Source organism: Misgurnus anguillicaudatus, chromosome 16, assembly GCF_027580225.2.
Source record: "Misgurnus anguillicaudatus chromosome 16, ASM2758022v2, whole genome shotgun sequence".
NCBI classification, from domain to species: Eukaryota; Metazoa; Chordata; class Actinopteri; order Cypriniformes; family Cobitidae; genus Misgurnus; species Misgurnus anguillicaudatus.
In genome coordinates, this window is record NC_073352.2 from 1,777,592 (window position 1) to 1,795,002 (window position 17,411).

General features: G+C 42.3%; 1 protein-coding gene across 4 annotated transcripts in view; it reads right to left on the reverse strand.

Annotated features, from left to right (window-relative positions):
* The window catches only part of hdx (highly divergent homeobox), a 285,160-nt gene that overhangs the window by 70,081 nt on the left and 197,668 nt on the right, over positions 1-17,411 (reverse strand). For 2 of the 4 annotated variants that reach the window (XM_055177696.2, XM_055177694.2), the window contains exons 8-9: positions 17,325-17,389; positions 15,899-15,982 (exon numbers count right to left, since the gene is read on the reverse strand). The exons of 1 other annotated variant lie outside the window; for it this stretch is intronic. In XM_055177696.2, coding sequence (XP_055033671.2) covers positions 15,899-15,982; positions 17,325-17,389 — 149 coding nt within the window. The remainder of the gene's footprint in view (positions 1-15,898; positions 15,983-17,324; positions 17,390-17,411) is intronic. One more of the 4 variants, XM_055177695.2, reaches the window with a different exon arrangement.

Genomic DNA, 17,411 nt, shown 5'->3' on the forward strand with positions numbered 1-17,411 from the left:
AGCTGTGACCCGTCAAAGTTGGGCCCAATGTTAAGTCAATGGGATTTTTCGGGTGGTTTTTCGCCCCCCTTTCGGAAATCCTGCACCCGATCCCTTATAAAAGTCATAGCAGACGTGTCCTCAATAAGCCGGTCATTTTGAGCCCTGTTTCATTGGTCTACGACAAACCGTGTGGGACGAGTTACGCGCCGAAAAAGTGTCCAGATATAAGAATAATAAATAAAGATATAAATAAATAACTAGATAGGTACATTTCCTGAAGAAAATGTGAGTGGTGCTTGCCGTGGCAAATTTTTGGGGACAGTATATGATCATACTTCCAGTCACGAGTAAAACGATCCAAACCCCGTCTCTATACGATGTTCTGAAGCGGAGATACAAGGCTTTGTTTATTCGGTTGCTAGGGTACTGTATTTGGTTGCTAGGGAAAAATTTGACTTCCAATAGTGATTACACTCCGGGTCACGAGTAAAACGGTCCAAACCCCATGTCTCTACAATGTTCTGATACGGAGATATAAGGCTTTGTTTACTCTGTTGCTAGGGTACTGTATTTGGTTGCTAGGGGAAAAAATGGCATCCACTAGTGATTACTCTCCGAGTCATTAGTCAAACGGTCCAACCCCCGTGTCTCTACGATGTTCTGATGCAGAGATATAAGGGTTTGTTTACTCTGTTGCTAGGGTACTGTATTTGGTTGCTAGGGAAAAAATTGGCATCCCATAATGATTACACTCTAAGTCACGAGTCAAACGGTCCAACCCCCGTGTCTCTACGATGTTCTGATGCGGAGATATAAGGCTTTGTTTACTCTGTTGCTAGGGTACTGTATTTGGTTGCTAGGGAAAAAATTGACATCCCATAATGATTACACTCCGAGTCACGAGTCAAACGGTCCAATCCCCGTGTCTGTACGATGTTCTGATGCGGAGATATAAGGCTTTGTTTACTCTGTTGCTAGGGTACTGTATTTGGTTGCTAGGGAAAAAATTGGCATCCCATAATGATTACACTCCGAGTCACGAGTCAAACGGTCCAACCCCCGTGTCTCTACGATGTTCTGATGCGGAGATATAAGGCTTTGTTTACTCTGTTGCTAGGGTACTGTATTTGGTTGCTAGGGAAAAAATTGGCATCCCATAATGATTACACTCTGAGTCACGAGTCAAACGGTCCAACCCCCATGTCTCTACGATGTTCGTATGTCGAGATATAGCTGTTTGAATTTTATGTTGCTAGGGTGCTCAAAAGTGGTTGCTAGGGGCGTGGCTTAATACCTATGTAAGGATCCTGAGAGACTGATTGGATGCCTGAGTAAAATGAGCCCACCCACTTATCTCTACGACACTGTAAAGCAAAGATATCCCATCTGGAACTGTTTTATTCCCTTATATGGGCATGTTTCCTGCCCCATTATAAGTCAATGGGAATTTTCGGGTGCCTCTTACACCCCAGAGGTACAACTTACACCCCAATGTCATGTATGTTCTTACATAGCCTACCACCCTCTTCAAATTTAGTAACCCACATGTTTCTACAAAATCCTCACTCGTACCTATGACCCGTCAAAATTTTTCCAATGGTAAGTCTATGGGATTTTGCCCCATTGACTTTTCATTGGGCATTTTTGGGCACCTCTTACACCCCAGGGGTACAACTTACACCCCATTGTGATCCATGTTGTTACAGAGCCTACCACCCTCTTCAAATGTTGTAACCCACATGTTTCTATAAAATCCTCGAGCGGAGCTATGACTCATCAAAGTTGGGCGCAATGTTAAGTCAATGGGATTTTTCGGGTGGTTTTTCGCCCCCCTTTCGGAATCTTGCACCCGATCCCTTATAAAAGTCATAGCAGACGTGTCCTCAATAAGCCGGTCATTTTGAGCCCTGTTTCATTGGTCTACGACAAACCGTGTGGGACGAGTTACGCGCCGAAAAAGTGTCCAGATATAAGAATAATAAATAAAGATATAATAAATAATAAGTATGAGCAATAGTAATAGTGATGCCTTGCATAAATGCAAGCACCACTAATAAGTATGAGCAATAGTAATAGTGATGCCTTGCATAAATGCAAGCACCACTAATAATAACTAGATAGTAAAGTTTGAAGACAAACTTTAAGTTGGCTTGAGAAAGCCTGGCCTGAAAGTTTAAAACAGCTAGCATGATTTAGCATGAAGCAAACATAAGCTAGCATGAGTTAGCATGAAGCTAGCATGGTTTAACATGAAGCTAGCATGATAATTTAACATCAAGCTAGCATGATTTAGCATAAAGCTAGCACAATTTAGCTAACATGATTTAACATGAAGCTAACAAGATGTAACATGAAGTTAGAATGATGCTAGCATGATTAGCATGAAGCTAGCATTATGTTAACATGAAGCTAACATGAATTAGCATGAAGCCAACATGATGTTAACATGAATTATCATGAAGCTAGCATGATGCTAACATGAATTAGCATGATGCTTACATTAATTAGCATGAAGCTAACATGAATTAGCATGATGCTAGCATGATGCTAACATGAATTAGCATGAAGCTAGCATGATGTTAACATGAATTAGCATGAAGCTAGCATGATGCAAATACAAATTAGCATGAAGCTAACATGACGCTAATACGAATTAGCATGAAGCTAGCATGGTGCTATTACGAATTAGCATGAAGCTAGCATGACGCTAATACGAATTAGCATGAAGCTAGCATGGTGCTAATACGAATTAGGATGAAGCTAGCATGGTGCTAACATGAATTAGCATGAAGCTAGCATGATGCTAATACAAATTAACATGAAGCTAGCATGACGCTAATACGAATTAGCATGAAGCTAGCATGGTGCTAATACGAATTAGCATGAAGCTAGCATGATGTTAACATGATGCTAACATGAAATAGCATGAAGCTAACATGATGCTAACATGAATTAGCATGAGGGTAACATGAATTAGCATGATGCTACCATGATGCTAACATGAATTAGCATGAAGCTAGCATGATGCTAACATGAATTAGCATGAAGCTAGCATGATGCTAACATGAATTAGCATGAAGCTAGCATGATGCTAATACGAATTAGCATGAAGCTAGCATGATGTTAACATGATGCTAACATGAATTAGCATGAAGCCAGCATGATGCTAATACAAATTAGCATGAAGCTAGCACGACGCTAATACGAATTAGCATGAAGCTAGCATGGTGCTAACACGAACCAGCATGAAGCTAGCATGATGTTAACATGATGCTAACATGAATTAGCATGAAGCTAGCATGTTGCTAACAAGAATTAGCATGAGGATAACATGAATTAGCATGATGCTACCATGATGCTAACAGGAATTAGCATGAAGCTAGCATGATGCTAACATGAATTAGCATGAAGCTAGCATGATGCTAACATGAATTAGCATGAGGCTAACATGAATTAGCATGATGCTACCATGATGCTAACATGAATTAGCATGAAGCTAGCATGATGCTAACATGAATTAGCATGAAGCTAGCATGATGCTAATACAAATTAGCATGAAGCTAGCATGGTGCTAATACGAATTAGCATGATGTTAACATGATGCTAACATGAATTAGCATGAAGCTAGCATGATGCTAACATGAATTAGCATGAAGCTAGCATGATGCTAATACGAATGAGCATGAAGCTAGAATGATGTTAACATGATTCTAACATGAATTAGCATGAAGCTAGCATGATGCTAACATGAATTAACATGAAGCTACCATGATGCCAATACGAATTAGCACGAAGCCAGCATAACGCCAATACGAATTAGCATGAAGCTAGCATGATGCTAATACGAATTAGCATGAAGCTAACATGATGCTAACATGAATTAGCATGAAGCTAGCATAATGCTAACACGAATTAGCATGAAGCTAGCATGATGCTAATACGAATTAGCATGAAGCTAGCATAACGCTAATACGAATTAGCATGAAGCTAGCATGATGCTAATACGAATAAGAATGAAGCTAGCATGATGTTAACATGATGCTAACATGAATTAACATAAAGATAGCATGATGCTAACATGAATTAACATAAAGATAGCATGATGCTAACATTATAAGTCAATGGGAATTTTCGGGTGCCTCTTACACCCCAGGGGTACAACTTACACCCCAATGTCATGTATGTTCTTACAGAGCCTACCACCCTCTTCAAATAATGTAACCCACATGTTTCTACAACATCCTCAAGCGGAGATATGACTCGTCAAAGTTGGGCGCAATGTTAAGTCAATGGGATTTTTCGGGTGGTTTTTCGCCCCCCTTTCGAAAATCCTGCACCCGATCCCTTATGAAAGTCATAGCAGACATGTCCTTAATAAGCCGGTCGTTTTGAGCCCTGTTTCATTGGTCTACGATAAACCGTGTGGGACGAGTTACGCGCCGAAAAAGTGTCCAGATATAAGAATAAATAAAGATATAAACTAGATAGGTACATTTCCTGAAGAAAATGTGAAGTGGTGCTTGCCGTAGCAAATTTCGGGGGACAGTATATGTTTATACTCCATACCACAAGTAAAAACAATCCAACCCCCGTGTCTCTACGATGTTCTGATACGGAGTTATAAGGCTTTGTTTACTCTGTTGCTAGGGTACTGTATTTGGTTGCTAGGGGAAAAAATGGCATCCACTAATGACTACACTCCGAGTCACGAGTCAAATGGTCCAACCCCGTGTCTCTTCAATGTTCTGATGCAGAGATATAAGGCTTTGTTTACTCTGTTGCTAGGGTACTGTATTTGGTTGCTCGGGGAAAAAATGGCATCCACTAGTGATTACTCTCCGAGTCATAAGTCAAACGGTCCAACCCCCGTGTCTCTACGATGTTCTGATGCGGAGATATAAGGGTTTGTTTACTCTGTTGCTAGGGTACTGTATTTGGTTGCTAGGGAAAATATTGGCATCCACTAGTGATTACATGCCGAGTCACGAGTAAAACGGTCCAACCCCTGTGTCTCTACGATGTTCTGATGCGGAGATATAAGGCTTTGTTTACACTGTTGCTAGGGTACAGTATTTGGTTGCTAGGGAAAAAATTGACATCCACTAGTGATTACACGCCGAGTCACGAGTAAAACGGTCCAACCCCTGTGTCTCTACGATGTTCTGATGCGGAGATATAAGGCTTTGTTTACACTGTTGCTAGGGTACTGTATTTGGTTGCTAGGGGAAAAATTGGCATCCACTAGTGATTACATGCCGAGTCACGAGTAAAACGGTCCAACCCCCGTGTCTCTACGATGTTCTGATGCGGAGATATAAGGCTTTGTTTACACTGTTGCTAGGGTACTGTATTTGGTTGCTAGGGAAAAATTTGGCATCCCATAGTGATTCCACTCTGAGTCACGAGTCAAACGGTCCAACCCCCGTGTCTCTACGATGTTCTGATGCGGAGATATAAGGCTTTGTTTACTCTGTTGCTAGGGTACCGTATTTGGTTGCTAGGGAAAAAATTGACATCCCTTAGTGATTATACTCTGAGTCACGAGTCAAACGGTCCAACCCCCGTGTCTCTACGATGTTCTGATGCGGAGATATAAGGCTTTTTTTATTCGGTTGCTAGGGTGCTCTTATTTGGTTGCTAGGGGCGGGGCTTGGGAGTGGCCAATGATGTGACCAGTTGTTACACTCCGAGTCACAAGTAAAACGGTCCAACCCCCGTGTCTCTACGATGTTCTGATGCCGAGGTATAACTGTTTGAATTTTATGTTGCTAGGGTGCTTAAAAGTTGTTGCTAGGGGCGTGGCTTAATAGCTCTGGGACTATCCTGATAAATTGATTGGATGTCTGAGTAAAATGAGCCCACCCCCATGTCTCTATGACATTGTAAAGCGAAGATATCCCGTCTGGGCATTTTATAATGGCAGTCTATGGGAGATGTTGCTAGGGTGCTCAAAAGTGGTTGCTAGGGGCGTGGCTTAATAGCTCTGAAATGATCCTGAGAGACTGATTGGATGCCCGAGTAAAATGAGCCCACCCACTTATCTCTATGACACTGTAAAGCAAAGATATCCCATCTGGAACGGTTTTATTCCCTTATATGGGCGTGTTCCCTGCCCCATTATAAGTCAATGGGAAATTTCGGGGGCCTCTTACACCCCAGGGATACAACTTACACCCCATTGTGATGTATGTTCTTCCAGAGCCTACCACCCTCTTCAAATGTTATAACCCACATGTTTCTACAAAATCCTTGAGCGGAGCTATGACCCGTCAAAGTTGGGCCCAATGTTAAGTCAATGGGATTTTTCGGGTGGTTTTTCGCCCCCCTTTCAGAAATCCTGCACCCGATCGCTTATAAAAGTCATAGCAGACGTGTCCTCAATAAGCCGGTCGTTTTGAGCCCTGTTTCATTGGTCTACGACAAACCGTGCGGGACGAGTTACGCGCCGAAAAAGTGTCCAGATATAAGAATAAATAAACTAGATAGGTACATTTCCTGAAGAAAATGTGAAGTGGTGCTTGCCGTGGCAAAATTCCCGGGGATATATGATTATACTCCAACCCAAAAGTAAAACGGCCCAACCCCCTTGTGTTTACGATGTTTTGATGCAGAGATATAAGGCTTTGTTTATTCGGTTGCTAGGGTACTGTATTTGGTTGCTAGAAGGAAAAATGGCATCCACTAGTGATTACCCTCCTAGTCACGAGTCAAACGGTCCAACCCCTGTGTCTCTATGATGTTCTGATGCGGAGATATAAGGCTTTGTTTACCCTGTTGCTAGGGTACTGTATTTGGTTGCTAGGGAAAAAATTGGCATCCCATAGTGATTACACTCTGAGTCACGAGTCAAACGGTCCAAACCCCATGTCTCTACGATGTTCTGATGCGGAGATATAAGGCTGTGTTTACTTTGTTGCTAGGGTACTGTATTTGGTTGCTAGGGAAAAAATTGGCATCTACTAGTGATTACATGCCAAGTCACAAGTAAAATGGTCCAACCCCCGTGTCTCTACGATGTTCTGATGCGGAGATATAAGGCTTTGTTTACTCTGTTGCTAGGGTACTGTATTTGGTTGCTAGGGGGAAAATTGGCATCCACTGGTGATTACTCTCCAAGTCACGAGTAAAACGGTCCAACCCCCGTGTCTTTATGATGTTCTGATGCGGAGATATAAGGCTTTGTTTACTCTGTTGCTAGGGTACAGTATTTGGTTGCTAGGGAAAAAAACGGCATCCACTAGTGATTACCCTCCGAGTCACGAGTCAAACGGTCCAACCCCCGTGTCTCTACGATGTTCTGCTGCGGAGATATAAGGCTTTGTTTACTCTGTTGCTAGGGTACTGTATTTGGTTGCTAGGGGACAAAATGACATCCACTAGTGATTACCCTCCGAGTCACGAGTCAAATGGTCCAACACCCGTGTCTCTACGATGTTCTGATGCGGAGATATAAGGCTTTGTTTATTCGGTTGCTAGGGTACTGTATTTGGTTGCTAGGGAAAAAATTTGACATCCAATAGTGATTACACTCCGAGATACTAGTAAAATGGTTCAACCCCCGTGTCTCTATGATGTTCTGATGCGGAGATATAAGGCTTTGTTTATTCGGTTGCTAGGGTACTGTATTTGGTTGCTAGGGAAAAAATTGGCATCCCATAATGATTACACTCCGAGTCACGAGTCAAACGGTCCAACCCCCGTGTCTCTACGATGTTCGGATGCCGGGATATAACTCTTTGAATTTTATGTTGCTAGGGTGCTCAAAAGTGGTTGCTAGGGGCGTGGCTTAATACCTATGTAAGGATCCTGAGAGACTGATTGGATGCCTGAGTAAAATGAGCCCACCCCCATGTCTCTATGACACTGTGGTGCAAAGATATCCATCTGGGCATTTTATAATGGCAGTCTATGGGAGATGTTGCTAGGGTGCCCAAAATTGTTGCTAGGGGCGTGGCTTAATAACTCTGGGATGATCCTGAGGGACTGATTGGATGCCCGATTGAAATAAGCCCACCCACTTATCTCTACGACATTGTAAAGCAAAGATACCCCATCTGGAACTGTTTTATTCCCTTATATGGGCATGTTTCCTGCCCCATTATAAGTCAATGGGAATTTTTGGGTGCCTCTTACACCCCAGGGGTACAACTTACACCCCAATGTCATGTATGTTCTTACAGAGCCTACCACCCTCTTCAAATAATGTAACCCACATGTTTCTACAACATCCTCAAGCGGAGATATGACTCGTCAAAGTTGGGCGCAATGTTAAGTCAATGGGATTTTTCGTGTGGTTTTTCGCCCCCCTTTCGAAAATCCTGCACCCGATCCCTTATAAAAGTCATAGCAGACGTGTCCTCAATAAGCCGGTCATTTTGAGCCCTGTTTCATTGGTCTACGACAAACCGTGTGGGACGAGTTACGCGCCGAAAAAGTGTCCAGATATAAGAATAAATAAAGATATAAATAATAAGTATGAGGAATAGTAATAGTGATGCCTTGCATAAATGCAAGCACCACTAATAAACTAGATAGGTACATTTCCTGAAGAAAATGTGAGTGGTGCTTGCCGTGGCAAAATTCCCGGGACAATATATGATTATACTCCAACCCAAAAGTAAAACGGTCCAACCCCCTTGTGTCTACGATGTTTTGATGCAGAGATATAAGGCTTTGTTTATTTGGTTGCTAGGGTACTGTATTTGGTTGCTAGGGAAAAAATTGGCATCCCATAATGATTACACTCCATGTCACGAGTCAAACGGTCCAACCCCCGTGTCTCTACGATGTTCTGATGCGGAGATATAAGGCTTTGTTTACTCTGTTGCTAGGGTACTGTATTTGGTTGCTAGGGAAAAAATCGGCATCCCATAATGATTACACTCTGAGTCACTAGTCAAACGGTCCAACCCCCGTGTCTCTACGATGTTCTGATGCGGAGATATAAGGCTTTGTTTACTCTGTTGCTAGGGTACTGTATTTGGTTGCTAGGGAAAAAATTGGCATCCCATAATGATTACACTCTGAGTCACGAGTCAAACGGTCCAACCCCCGTGTCTCTACGATGTTCTGGTGCGGAGATATAAGCCTTTGTTTACTCTGTTGCTAGGGTACTGCATTTGGTTGCTAGGGAAAAAATTGGCATCCCATAATGATTACACGCCGAGTCACTAGTCAAATGGTCCAACCCCCGTGTCTCTACGATGTTCTGATTCTGAGATATAAGGCTTTGTTTACTCTGTTGCTAGGGTACTGTATTTGGTTGCCGGGTGAAAAAATTGGCATCCCATAGTGATTACACTCTGAGTCACGAGTCAAACGGTCCAACCCCCGTGTCTCTACGATGTTCTGATGCGGAGATATAAGGCTTTGTTTATTCGGTTGCTAGGGTACTGTATTTGGTTGCTAGGGGAAAAAATGGCATCCCATAGTGATTACACGCCGAGTCACGAGTCAAACGGTCCAACCCCCGTGTCTCTACGATGTTCTGATGCGGAAATATAAGGCTTTGTTTACTCTGTTGCTAGGGTACTGTATTTGGTTGCTAGGGAAAAAAATGGCATCCCATAATGATTACACGCCGAGTCACGAGTCAAACGGTCCAACCCCCGTGTCTCTAAGATGTTCTGATGCGGAGATATAAGGCTTTGTTTACTCTGTTGCTAGGGTACTGTATTTGGTTGCTAGGGAAAAAATTGGCATCCCATAATGATTACACTCCGAGTCACAAGTCAAACGGTCCAACCCCCGTGTCTCTACGATGTTCTGATGCGGAGATATAAGGCTTTGTTTACTCTGTTGCTAGGGTACTGTATTTGGTTGCTAGGGAAAAAATTGGCATCCCATAGTGATTACACTCCGAGTCACGAGTCAAATGGTCCAACCCCTGTGTCTCTAAGATGTTCTGATGCGGAGATATAAGGCTTTGTTTACTCTGTTGCTAGGGTACTGTATTTGGTTGCTAGGGAAAAAATTGGCATCCCATAATGATTACACTCCGAGTCACAAGTCAAACGGTCCAACCCCCGTGTCTCTACGATGTTCTGATGCGGAGATATAAGGCTTTGTTTACTCTGTTGCTAGGGTACTGTATTTGGTTGCTAGGGAAAAAATTGGCATCCCATAATGATTCCACTCCGAGTCACGAGTCAAACGGTCCAACCCCCGTGTCTCTAAGATGTTCTGATGCGGAGATATAAGGCTTTGTTTACTCTGTTGCTAGGGTACTGTATTTGGTTGCTAGGGAAAAAATTGGCATCCCATAATGATTACACTCCGAGTCACAAGTCAAACGGTCCAACCCCCGTGTCTCTACGATGTTCTGATGCGGAAATATAAGGCTTTGTTTACTCTGTTGCTAGGGTGCTGTATTTGGTTGCTAGGGAAAAAATTGGCATCCCATAATGATTACACGCCGAGTCACGAGTCAAACGGTCCAACCCCCGTGTCTCTAAGATGTTCTGATGCGGAGATATAAGGCTTTGTTTACTCTGTTGCTAGGGTACTGTATTTGGTTGCTAGGGAAAAAATTGGCATCCCATAATGATTACACTCCGAGTCACAAGTCAAACGGTCCAACCCCCGTGTCTCTACGATGTTCTGATGCGGAGATATAAGGCTTTGTTTACTCTGTTGCTAGGGTACTGTATTTGGTTGCTAGGGAAAAAATTGGCATCCCATAATGATAACACCCCGGGTCACAAGTAAAATGGTCCAACCCCCGTGTCTCTACGATGTTCGGATGCCGAGATATAACGGTTTGAATTTTATGTTGCTAGGGTGCTCAAAAGTGGTTGCTAGGGGCGTGGCTTATACCTATGTAAGTATCCTGAGAGACTGATTGGATGCCTGAGTAAAATGAGCCCACCCCCATGTCTCTATGACACTGTGTTGCAAAGATATCCATCTGGGCATTTTATAATGGCAGTCTATGGGAGATGTTGCTAGGGTGCCCAAAATTGTTGCTAGGGGCGTGGCTTAATAGCTCTGGGATGATCCTGAGAGACTGATTGGGTGCCTGACTAAAATGAGCCCACCCTCTTGTCCCTACGAAGCTGTAATGCGAAGATATCCCATCAGGAACATTTTTATTCCCTTATATGGGCGTGTTTCCTGCCCCATTATAAGTCAATGGGAAATTTTGGGTGCCTCTTACACCCCAGGGGTACAACTTACACCCCAATGTGATGTATGTTCTTACAGAGACTACCACCCTCTTCAAATGTAGTAACCCACATGTTTCTACCAAATCCTCGAGCGGAGCTATGACTCGTCAAAGTTGGGCTCAATGTTAAGTCAATGGGATTTTTCGGGTGGTTTTTCGCCCCCCTTTCGGAAATCCTGCACCCGATCGCTTATAAAAGTCATAGCAGACGTGTCCTCAAAAAGCCGGTCGTTTTGAGCCTTGTTTCGTTGGTCTACGACAAACCGTGCGGGACGAGTTACGCGCCGAAAAAGTGTCCAGATATAAGAATAAATAAAGATATAATAAGTATGAGCAATAATAATAGTGATGCCTTGCATAAATGCAAGCACCACTAATAATAAGTATGAGCAATAGTAATAGTGATGCCTTGCATAAATGCAAGCACCACTAATAATAAGTATGAGCAATAGTAATAGTGATGCTTTGCATAAATGCAAGCACCACTAATAATAATATCCCCGCACAATAGTAATAGTGATGCCTTGCATAAATGCAAGCACCACTAATAATATCCAGGGACAATAATAATAATGATGCTTTGCATAAATGCAAGCACCACTAATAATATCCCTGAGGAATAGTAATAGTGATGCCTTGCATAAATGCAAGCACCACTAATAACCGAAAGCAATAATAATAGTGATGCTTTGCATAAATGCAAGCACCACTAATCACCGAAAGGAATAATAATAGTGATGCTTTGCATAAATGCAAGCACCACTAATAATAATAACTAGATAGGTACATTTCCTGAAGAAAATGTGAGTGGTGCTTGCCGTGGCAAAATTCCCGGGACAATATATGATTATACTCCAACCCAAAAGTAAAACGGTCCAACCCCCTTGTGTCTACGATGTTTTGATGCAGAGATATAAGGCTTTGTTTATTTGGTTGCTAGGGTACTGTATTTGGTTGCTAGGGAAAAAATTGGCATCCCATAATGATTACACTCCATGTCACGAGTCAAACGGTCCAACCCCCGTGTCTCTACGATGTTCTGATGGGGAGATATAAGGCTTTGTTTACTCTGTTGCTAGGGTACTGTATTTGGTTGCTAGGGAAAAAATTGGCATCCCATAATGATTACACTCTGAGTCACTAGTCAAACGGTCCAACCCCCGTGTCTCTACGATGTTCTGATGCGGAGATATAAGGCTTTGTTTACTCTGTTGCTAGGGTACTGTATTTGGTTGCTAGGGAAAAAATTGGCATCCCATAATGATTACACTCTGAGTCACGAGTCAAACGGTCCAACCCCCGTGTCTCTACAATGTTCTGGTGCGGAGATATAAGCCTTTGTTTACTCTGTTGCTAGGGTACTGCATTTGGTTGCTAGGGAAAAAATTGGCATCCCATAATGATTACACGCCGAGTCACTAGTCAAATGGTCCAACCCCCGTGTCTCTACGATGTTCTGATTCTGAGATATAAGGCTTTGTTTACTCTGTTGCTAGGGTACTGTATTTGGTTGCCGGGTGAAAAAATTGGCATCCCATAGTGCAGTGGTCTTCATTGCGCGGCTCGCGAGCCGCATGCGGCTCGGCAAGCTTTAATTTGTGGCTCGTATGGCATTGTAATATAATACAGTGATATGATCATGCAGGCATGCGTTTTTTCTGTTTTCTCTGCTCCGGATGCTAACTTTGTTAGAAAACCATACCTATTAGATCAAGATCCACGTCGAGAACCGTGTTCAATCGCATGCAGCGCTTGCACAGAGCGATCGTCACATGACATCAAAGTACCGTGAGATGAGACTGCTTGTTATGCTTTCGAATTGCTCTCGCGGCACAGATGTCACTCGCCAACCGTTCTGTGCAGCGCGGCATGAAATTACGAGAAAGGTGGCCCCCTGGTGGTTTGGGGGGCACTGCATAAGCATATTATAAGAATGCTTAGCATTAAAATCCTGTTTTTGTCATTAAGGGAAATCATATTGTCTCAGACTGGTAAATGATAAAAGAATGATTTGACCTTGTATTTATTGCATTGCAACAGATTGACGGATTGATAGGCAGACATCCTATTTATGACTGCATGTAACTTTTGATACTTTGCAGTAAAGGCGGCTCTCCTATTGACCCTGACCTATCAGTGTGGCTCTCATGAAAAAAATAGTGAAGACCACTGCCATAGTGATTACACTCTGAGTCACGAGTCAAACGGTTCAACCCCCGTGTCTCTACGATGTTCTGATGCGGAGATATAAGGCTTTGTTTATTCGGTTGCTAGGGTACTGTATTTGGTTGCTAGGGGAAAAAATGGCATCCCATAGTGATTACACGCCGAGTCACGAGTCAAACGGTCCAACCCCCGTGTCTCTATGATGTTCTGATGCGGAGATATAAGGCTTTGTTTACTCTGTTGCTAGGGTACTGTATTTGGTTGCTAGGGAAAAAATTGGCATCCCATAGTGATTACACTCCGAGTCACGAGTCAAATGGTCCAACCCCTGTGTCTCTACGATGTTCTGATGCTGAGATATAAGGCTTTGTTTACTGTGTTGCTAGGGTACTGTATTTGGTTGCTAGGGGGAAAAAATGGCATCCCATAGTGATTACACTTTGAGTCACGAGTCAAACGGTCCAACCCCCGTGTCTCTATGATGTTCTGATGCGGAGATATAAGGCTTTGTTTACTCTGTTGCTAGGGTACTGTATTTGGTTGCTAGGGAAAAAATTGGCATCCCATAGTGATTACACTCTGAGTCACGAGTCAAACGGTCCAACCCCCTTGTCTCTAAGATGTTCTGATGCGGAGATATAAGGCTTTGTTTACTCTGTTGCTAGGGTACTGTATTTGGTTGCTAGGGAAAAAATTGGCATCCCATAATGATTACACTCCGAGTCACAAGTCAAACGGTCCAACCCCCGTGTCTCTACGATGTTCTGATGCGGAGATATAAGGCTTTGTTTACTCTGTTGCTAGGGTACTGTATTTGGTTGCTAGGGAAAAAATTGGCATCCCATAATGATTCCACTCCGAGTCACGAGTCAAACGGTCCAACCCCCGTGTCTCTAAGATGTTCTGATGCGGAGATATAAGGCTTTGTTTACTCTGTTGCTAGGGTACTGTATTTGGTTGCTAGGGAAAAAATTGGCATCCCATAATGATTACACTCCGAGTCACAAGTCAAACGGTCCAACCCCCGTGTCTCTACGATGTTCTGATGCGGAAATATAAGGCTTTGTTTACTCTGTTGCTAGGGTACTGTATTTGGTTGCTAGGGAAAAAAATGGCATCCCATAATGATTACACGCCGAGTCACGAGTCAAACGGTCCAACCCCCGTGTCTCTAAGATGTTCTGATGCGGAGATATAAGGCTTTGTTTACTCTGTTGCTAGGGTACTGTATTTGGTTGCTAGGGAAAAAATTGGCATCCCATAATGATTACACTCCGAGTCACAAGTCAAACGGTCCAACCCCCGTGTCTCTACGATGTTCTGATGCGGAGATATAAGGCTTTGTTTACTCTGTTGCTAGGGTACTGTATTTGGTTGCTAGGGAAAAAATTGGCATCCCATAATGATAACACCCCGGGTTACAAGTAAAACGGTCCAACCCCCGTGTCTCTACGATGTTCGGATGCCGAGATATAACGGTTTGAATTTTATGTTGCTAGGGTGCTCAAAAGTGGTTGCTAGGGGCGTGGCTTATATCTATGTAAGTATCCTGAGAGACTGATTGGATGCCTGAGTAAAATGAGCCCACCCCCATGTCTCTATGACACTGTGCTGCAAAGATATCCATCTGAGCATTTTATAATTGCAGTCTATGGGAGATGTTGCTAGGGTGCCCAAAATTGTTGCTAGGGGCGTGGCTTAATAGCTCTGGGATGATCCTGAGAGACTGATTGGGTGCCTGACTAAAATGAGCCCACCCCCTTGTCCCTACGAAGCTGTAATGCGAAGATATCCCATCAGGAACATTTTTATTCCCTTATATGGGCATGTTTCCTGCCCCATTATAAGTCAATGGGAAATTTTGGGTGCCTCTTACACCCCAGGGGTACAACTTACACCCCAATGTGATGTATGTTCTTACAGAGACTACCACCCTCTTCAAATGTAGTAACCCACATGTTTCTACCAAATCCTCGAGCGGAGCTATGACTCGTCAAAGTTGGGCTCAATGTTAAGTCAATGGGATTTTTCGGGTGGTTTTTCGCCCCCCTTTCGGAAATCCTGCACCCGATCGCTTATAAAAGTCATAGCAGACGTGTCCTCAAAAAGCCGGTCGTTTTGAGCCCTGTTTCGTTGGTCTACGACAAACCGTGCGGGACGAGTTACGCGCCGAAAAAGTGTCCAGATATAAGAATAAATAAAGATATAATAAGTATGAGCAATAATAATAGTGATGCCTTGCATAAATGCAAGCACCACTAATAATAAAAAGCCCAGTAACAACAGTACAGCGCATTTTCAATGCACTGTAATTATATCCGGAGCTCCGTATCAAACTGGATCTAAGATACAGCTAACAAACAATGTAAATATTTAATAATTATAAGGTAATGTGCCTTAGGAATATCTGTAAATTCTCATATGTTTGTGTAAATCATTTTACTGTAAACTGCTCCAACAGCTTAAACTTCCAAAACACAGTTTAAGCACACATGCAACTTAAATTGTTATATCTTGTAAAAAGGGGCATAATAGGTTCCTTTTAAATGCATAATTATCTCATCCAACTTGGGAGAGTCTAATTACCTTGAACTCTAAGAAGTTTTGCATCTGTTCCATCTCTGTGGTCAACACGTCACCATCATCCTCTTCTTCGACGATTTCAATCTTCTAATAAAAAGTTAAATGCATGGTAAGCTGATAGTTTGGGTCAGACAGGTAACACTGAACAGTATATAAATTTATATATACAGTGGTATGCGGATGTTTGGGCATCCCTGGTCAAAATTTATGTTAATCTTAACAGTTAATGTTAATGTAAACAGTTTTTATTTTATATATTTTACATTTTAAAAATAATAGAAAAGGACCCACAGCAAAAGTTTGGGCACCCTGCATAGTTAGCACCTGGTAGCACCCACTTTGGCAAGGATCACAGCTTGTAAAAGATTTTTGTAGCCAGCTAAGAGTCTTTCAGTTCTTGTTTGAGGAATGTTTTCCCCATTCTCCCTTACAAAAGTCTTCCAGTTATGTGAGATTCCTAGGCCATTTTGCACGCACTGCTGTTTTAAGGGTCTATCCACATATGTTCAATTAAGCCTTCCCCTTCTTGTCGGTGTCAATCTTTTTTATTTTCAGAGTGCCAAGCATCTGTGCAATAGGACAATAAACTTAAAGGATGTTGTGAGATATTAATAAACAAACATTAGCTTAGCATTTTTGCTGTTTTCTCTAAATAAATTTACATGACATGGGTCTAAAAAACATTTAATAAAAAACAGAGTTTTAGAGGTATCATCTTCAGATTTAAAACAGAACATGGTCAGACCTGTGGCTTTATCTGCAGAGCATTTCTAGATTGCAGCAAGGCCAGTTTCACTTAGTTTTTCATAACAATATTTCATATATGTTTGGTGGAGTTAATAAAAAAGTATAATTTAAGCTCTCTATAACACAGTAACTAATTTTCACCTCTTAATAAACTTCCAAGTGTCTGCTTTCAAATGAGACCAAACTTATGCTTTTAGTGCAAAGAATTCATAAACTGTATCTATTTTAGTTTGGCTATGACATTTTTTGTGGGTGGGTTCAGAAAATGGAAAAAGGTTAACAGGTTAAAGGAACCCATGGCTGCTGATTGTCGGGACACGATTAGAGGAGCAAGGGTATTTATAAAGCTTTGAAATTTCCTGGCCTTTCCTAACGATGACTGTGAACAAGCCATGACCCTAACAGACTAGTTAAGGTTTGATACCTTAGTCAAAGTTATCTGAGAGCTCAAATCTCCTGGGGTTCCCATTCTTTTGCAGGGGTGCTTTTCCTTTTCACTCTGAAATTCTAGAAAACTAAAACAATACACTAATATTGCTTAAAATATTGCAAAAGAGTGTTTCATGTTTAACTTTATGCCTTTTGGAGATCATTTCATCTTCCCCTCGCTTAAGTTTTCACATTAACAGAAATTTTGACCAGGGGTGCCCAAACCTTTGCATGCCACTATATAGACCCATACCACATTTTTCGCAGGATTGGACCTCTCTGTTCTCTCATTTAGATGATAGAAATCACTGGCACCATCTTAAAAACAATCACAGGGAAA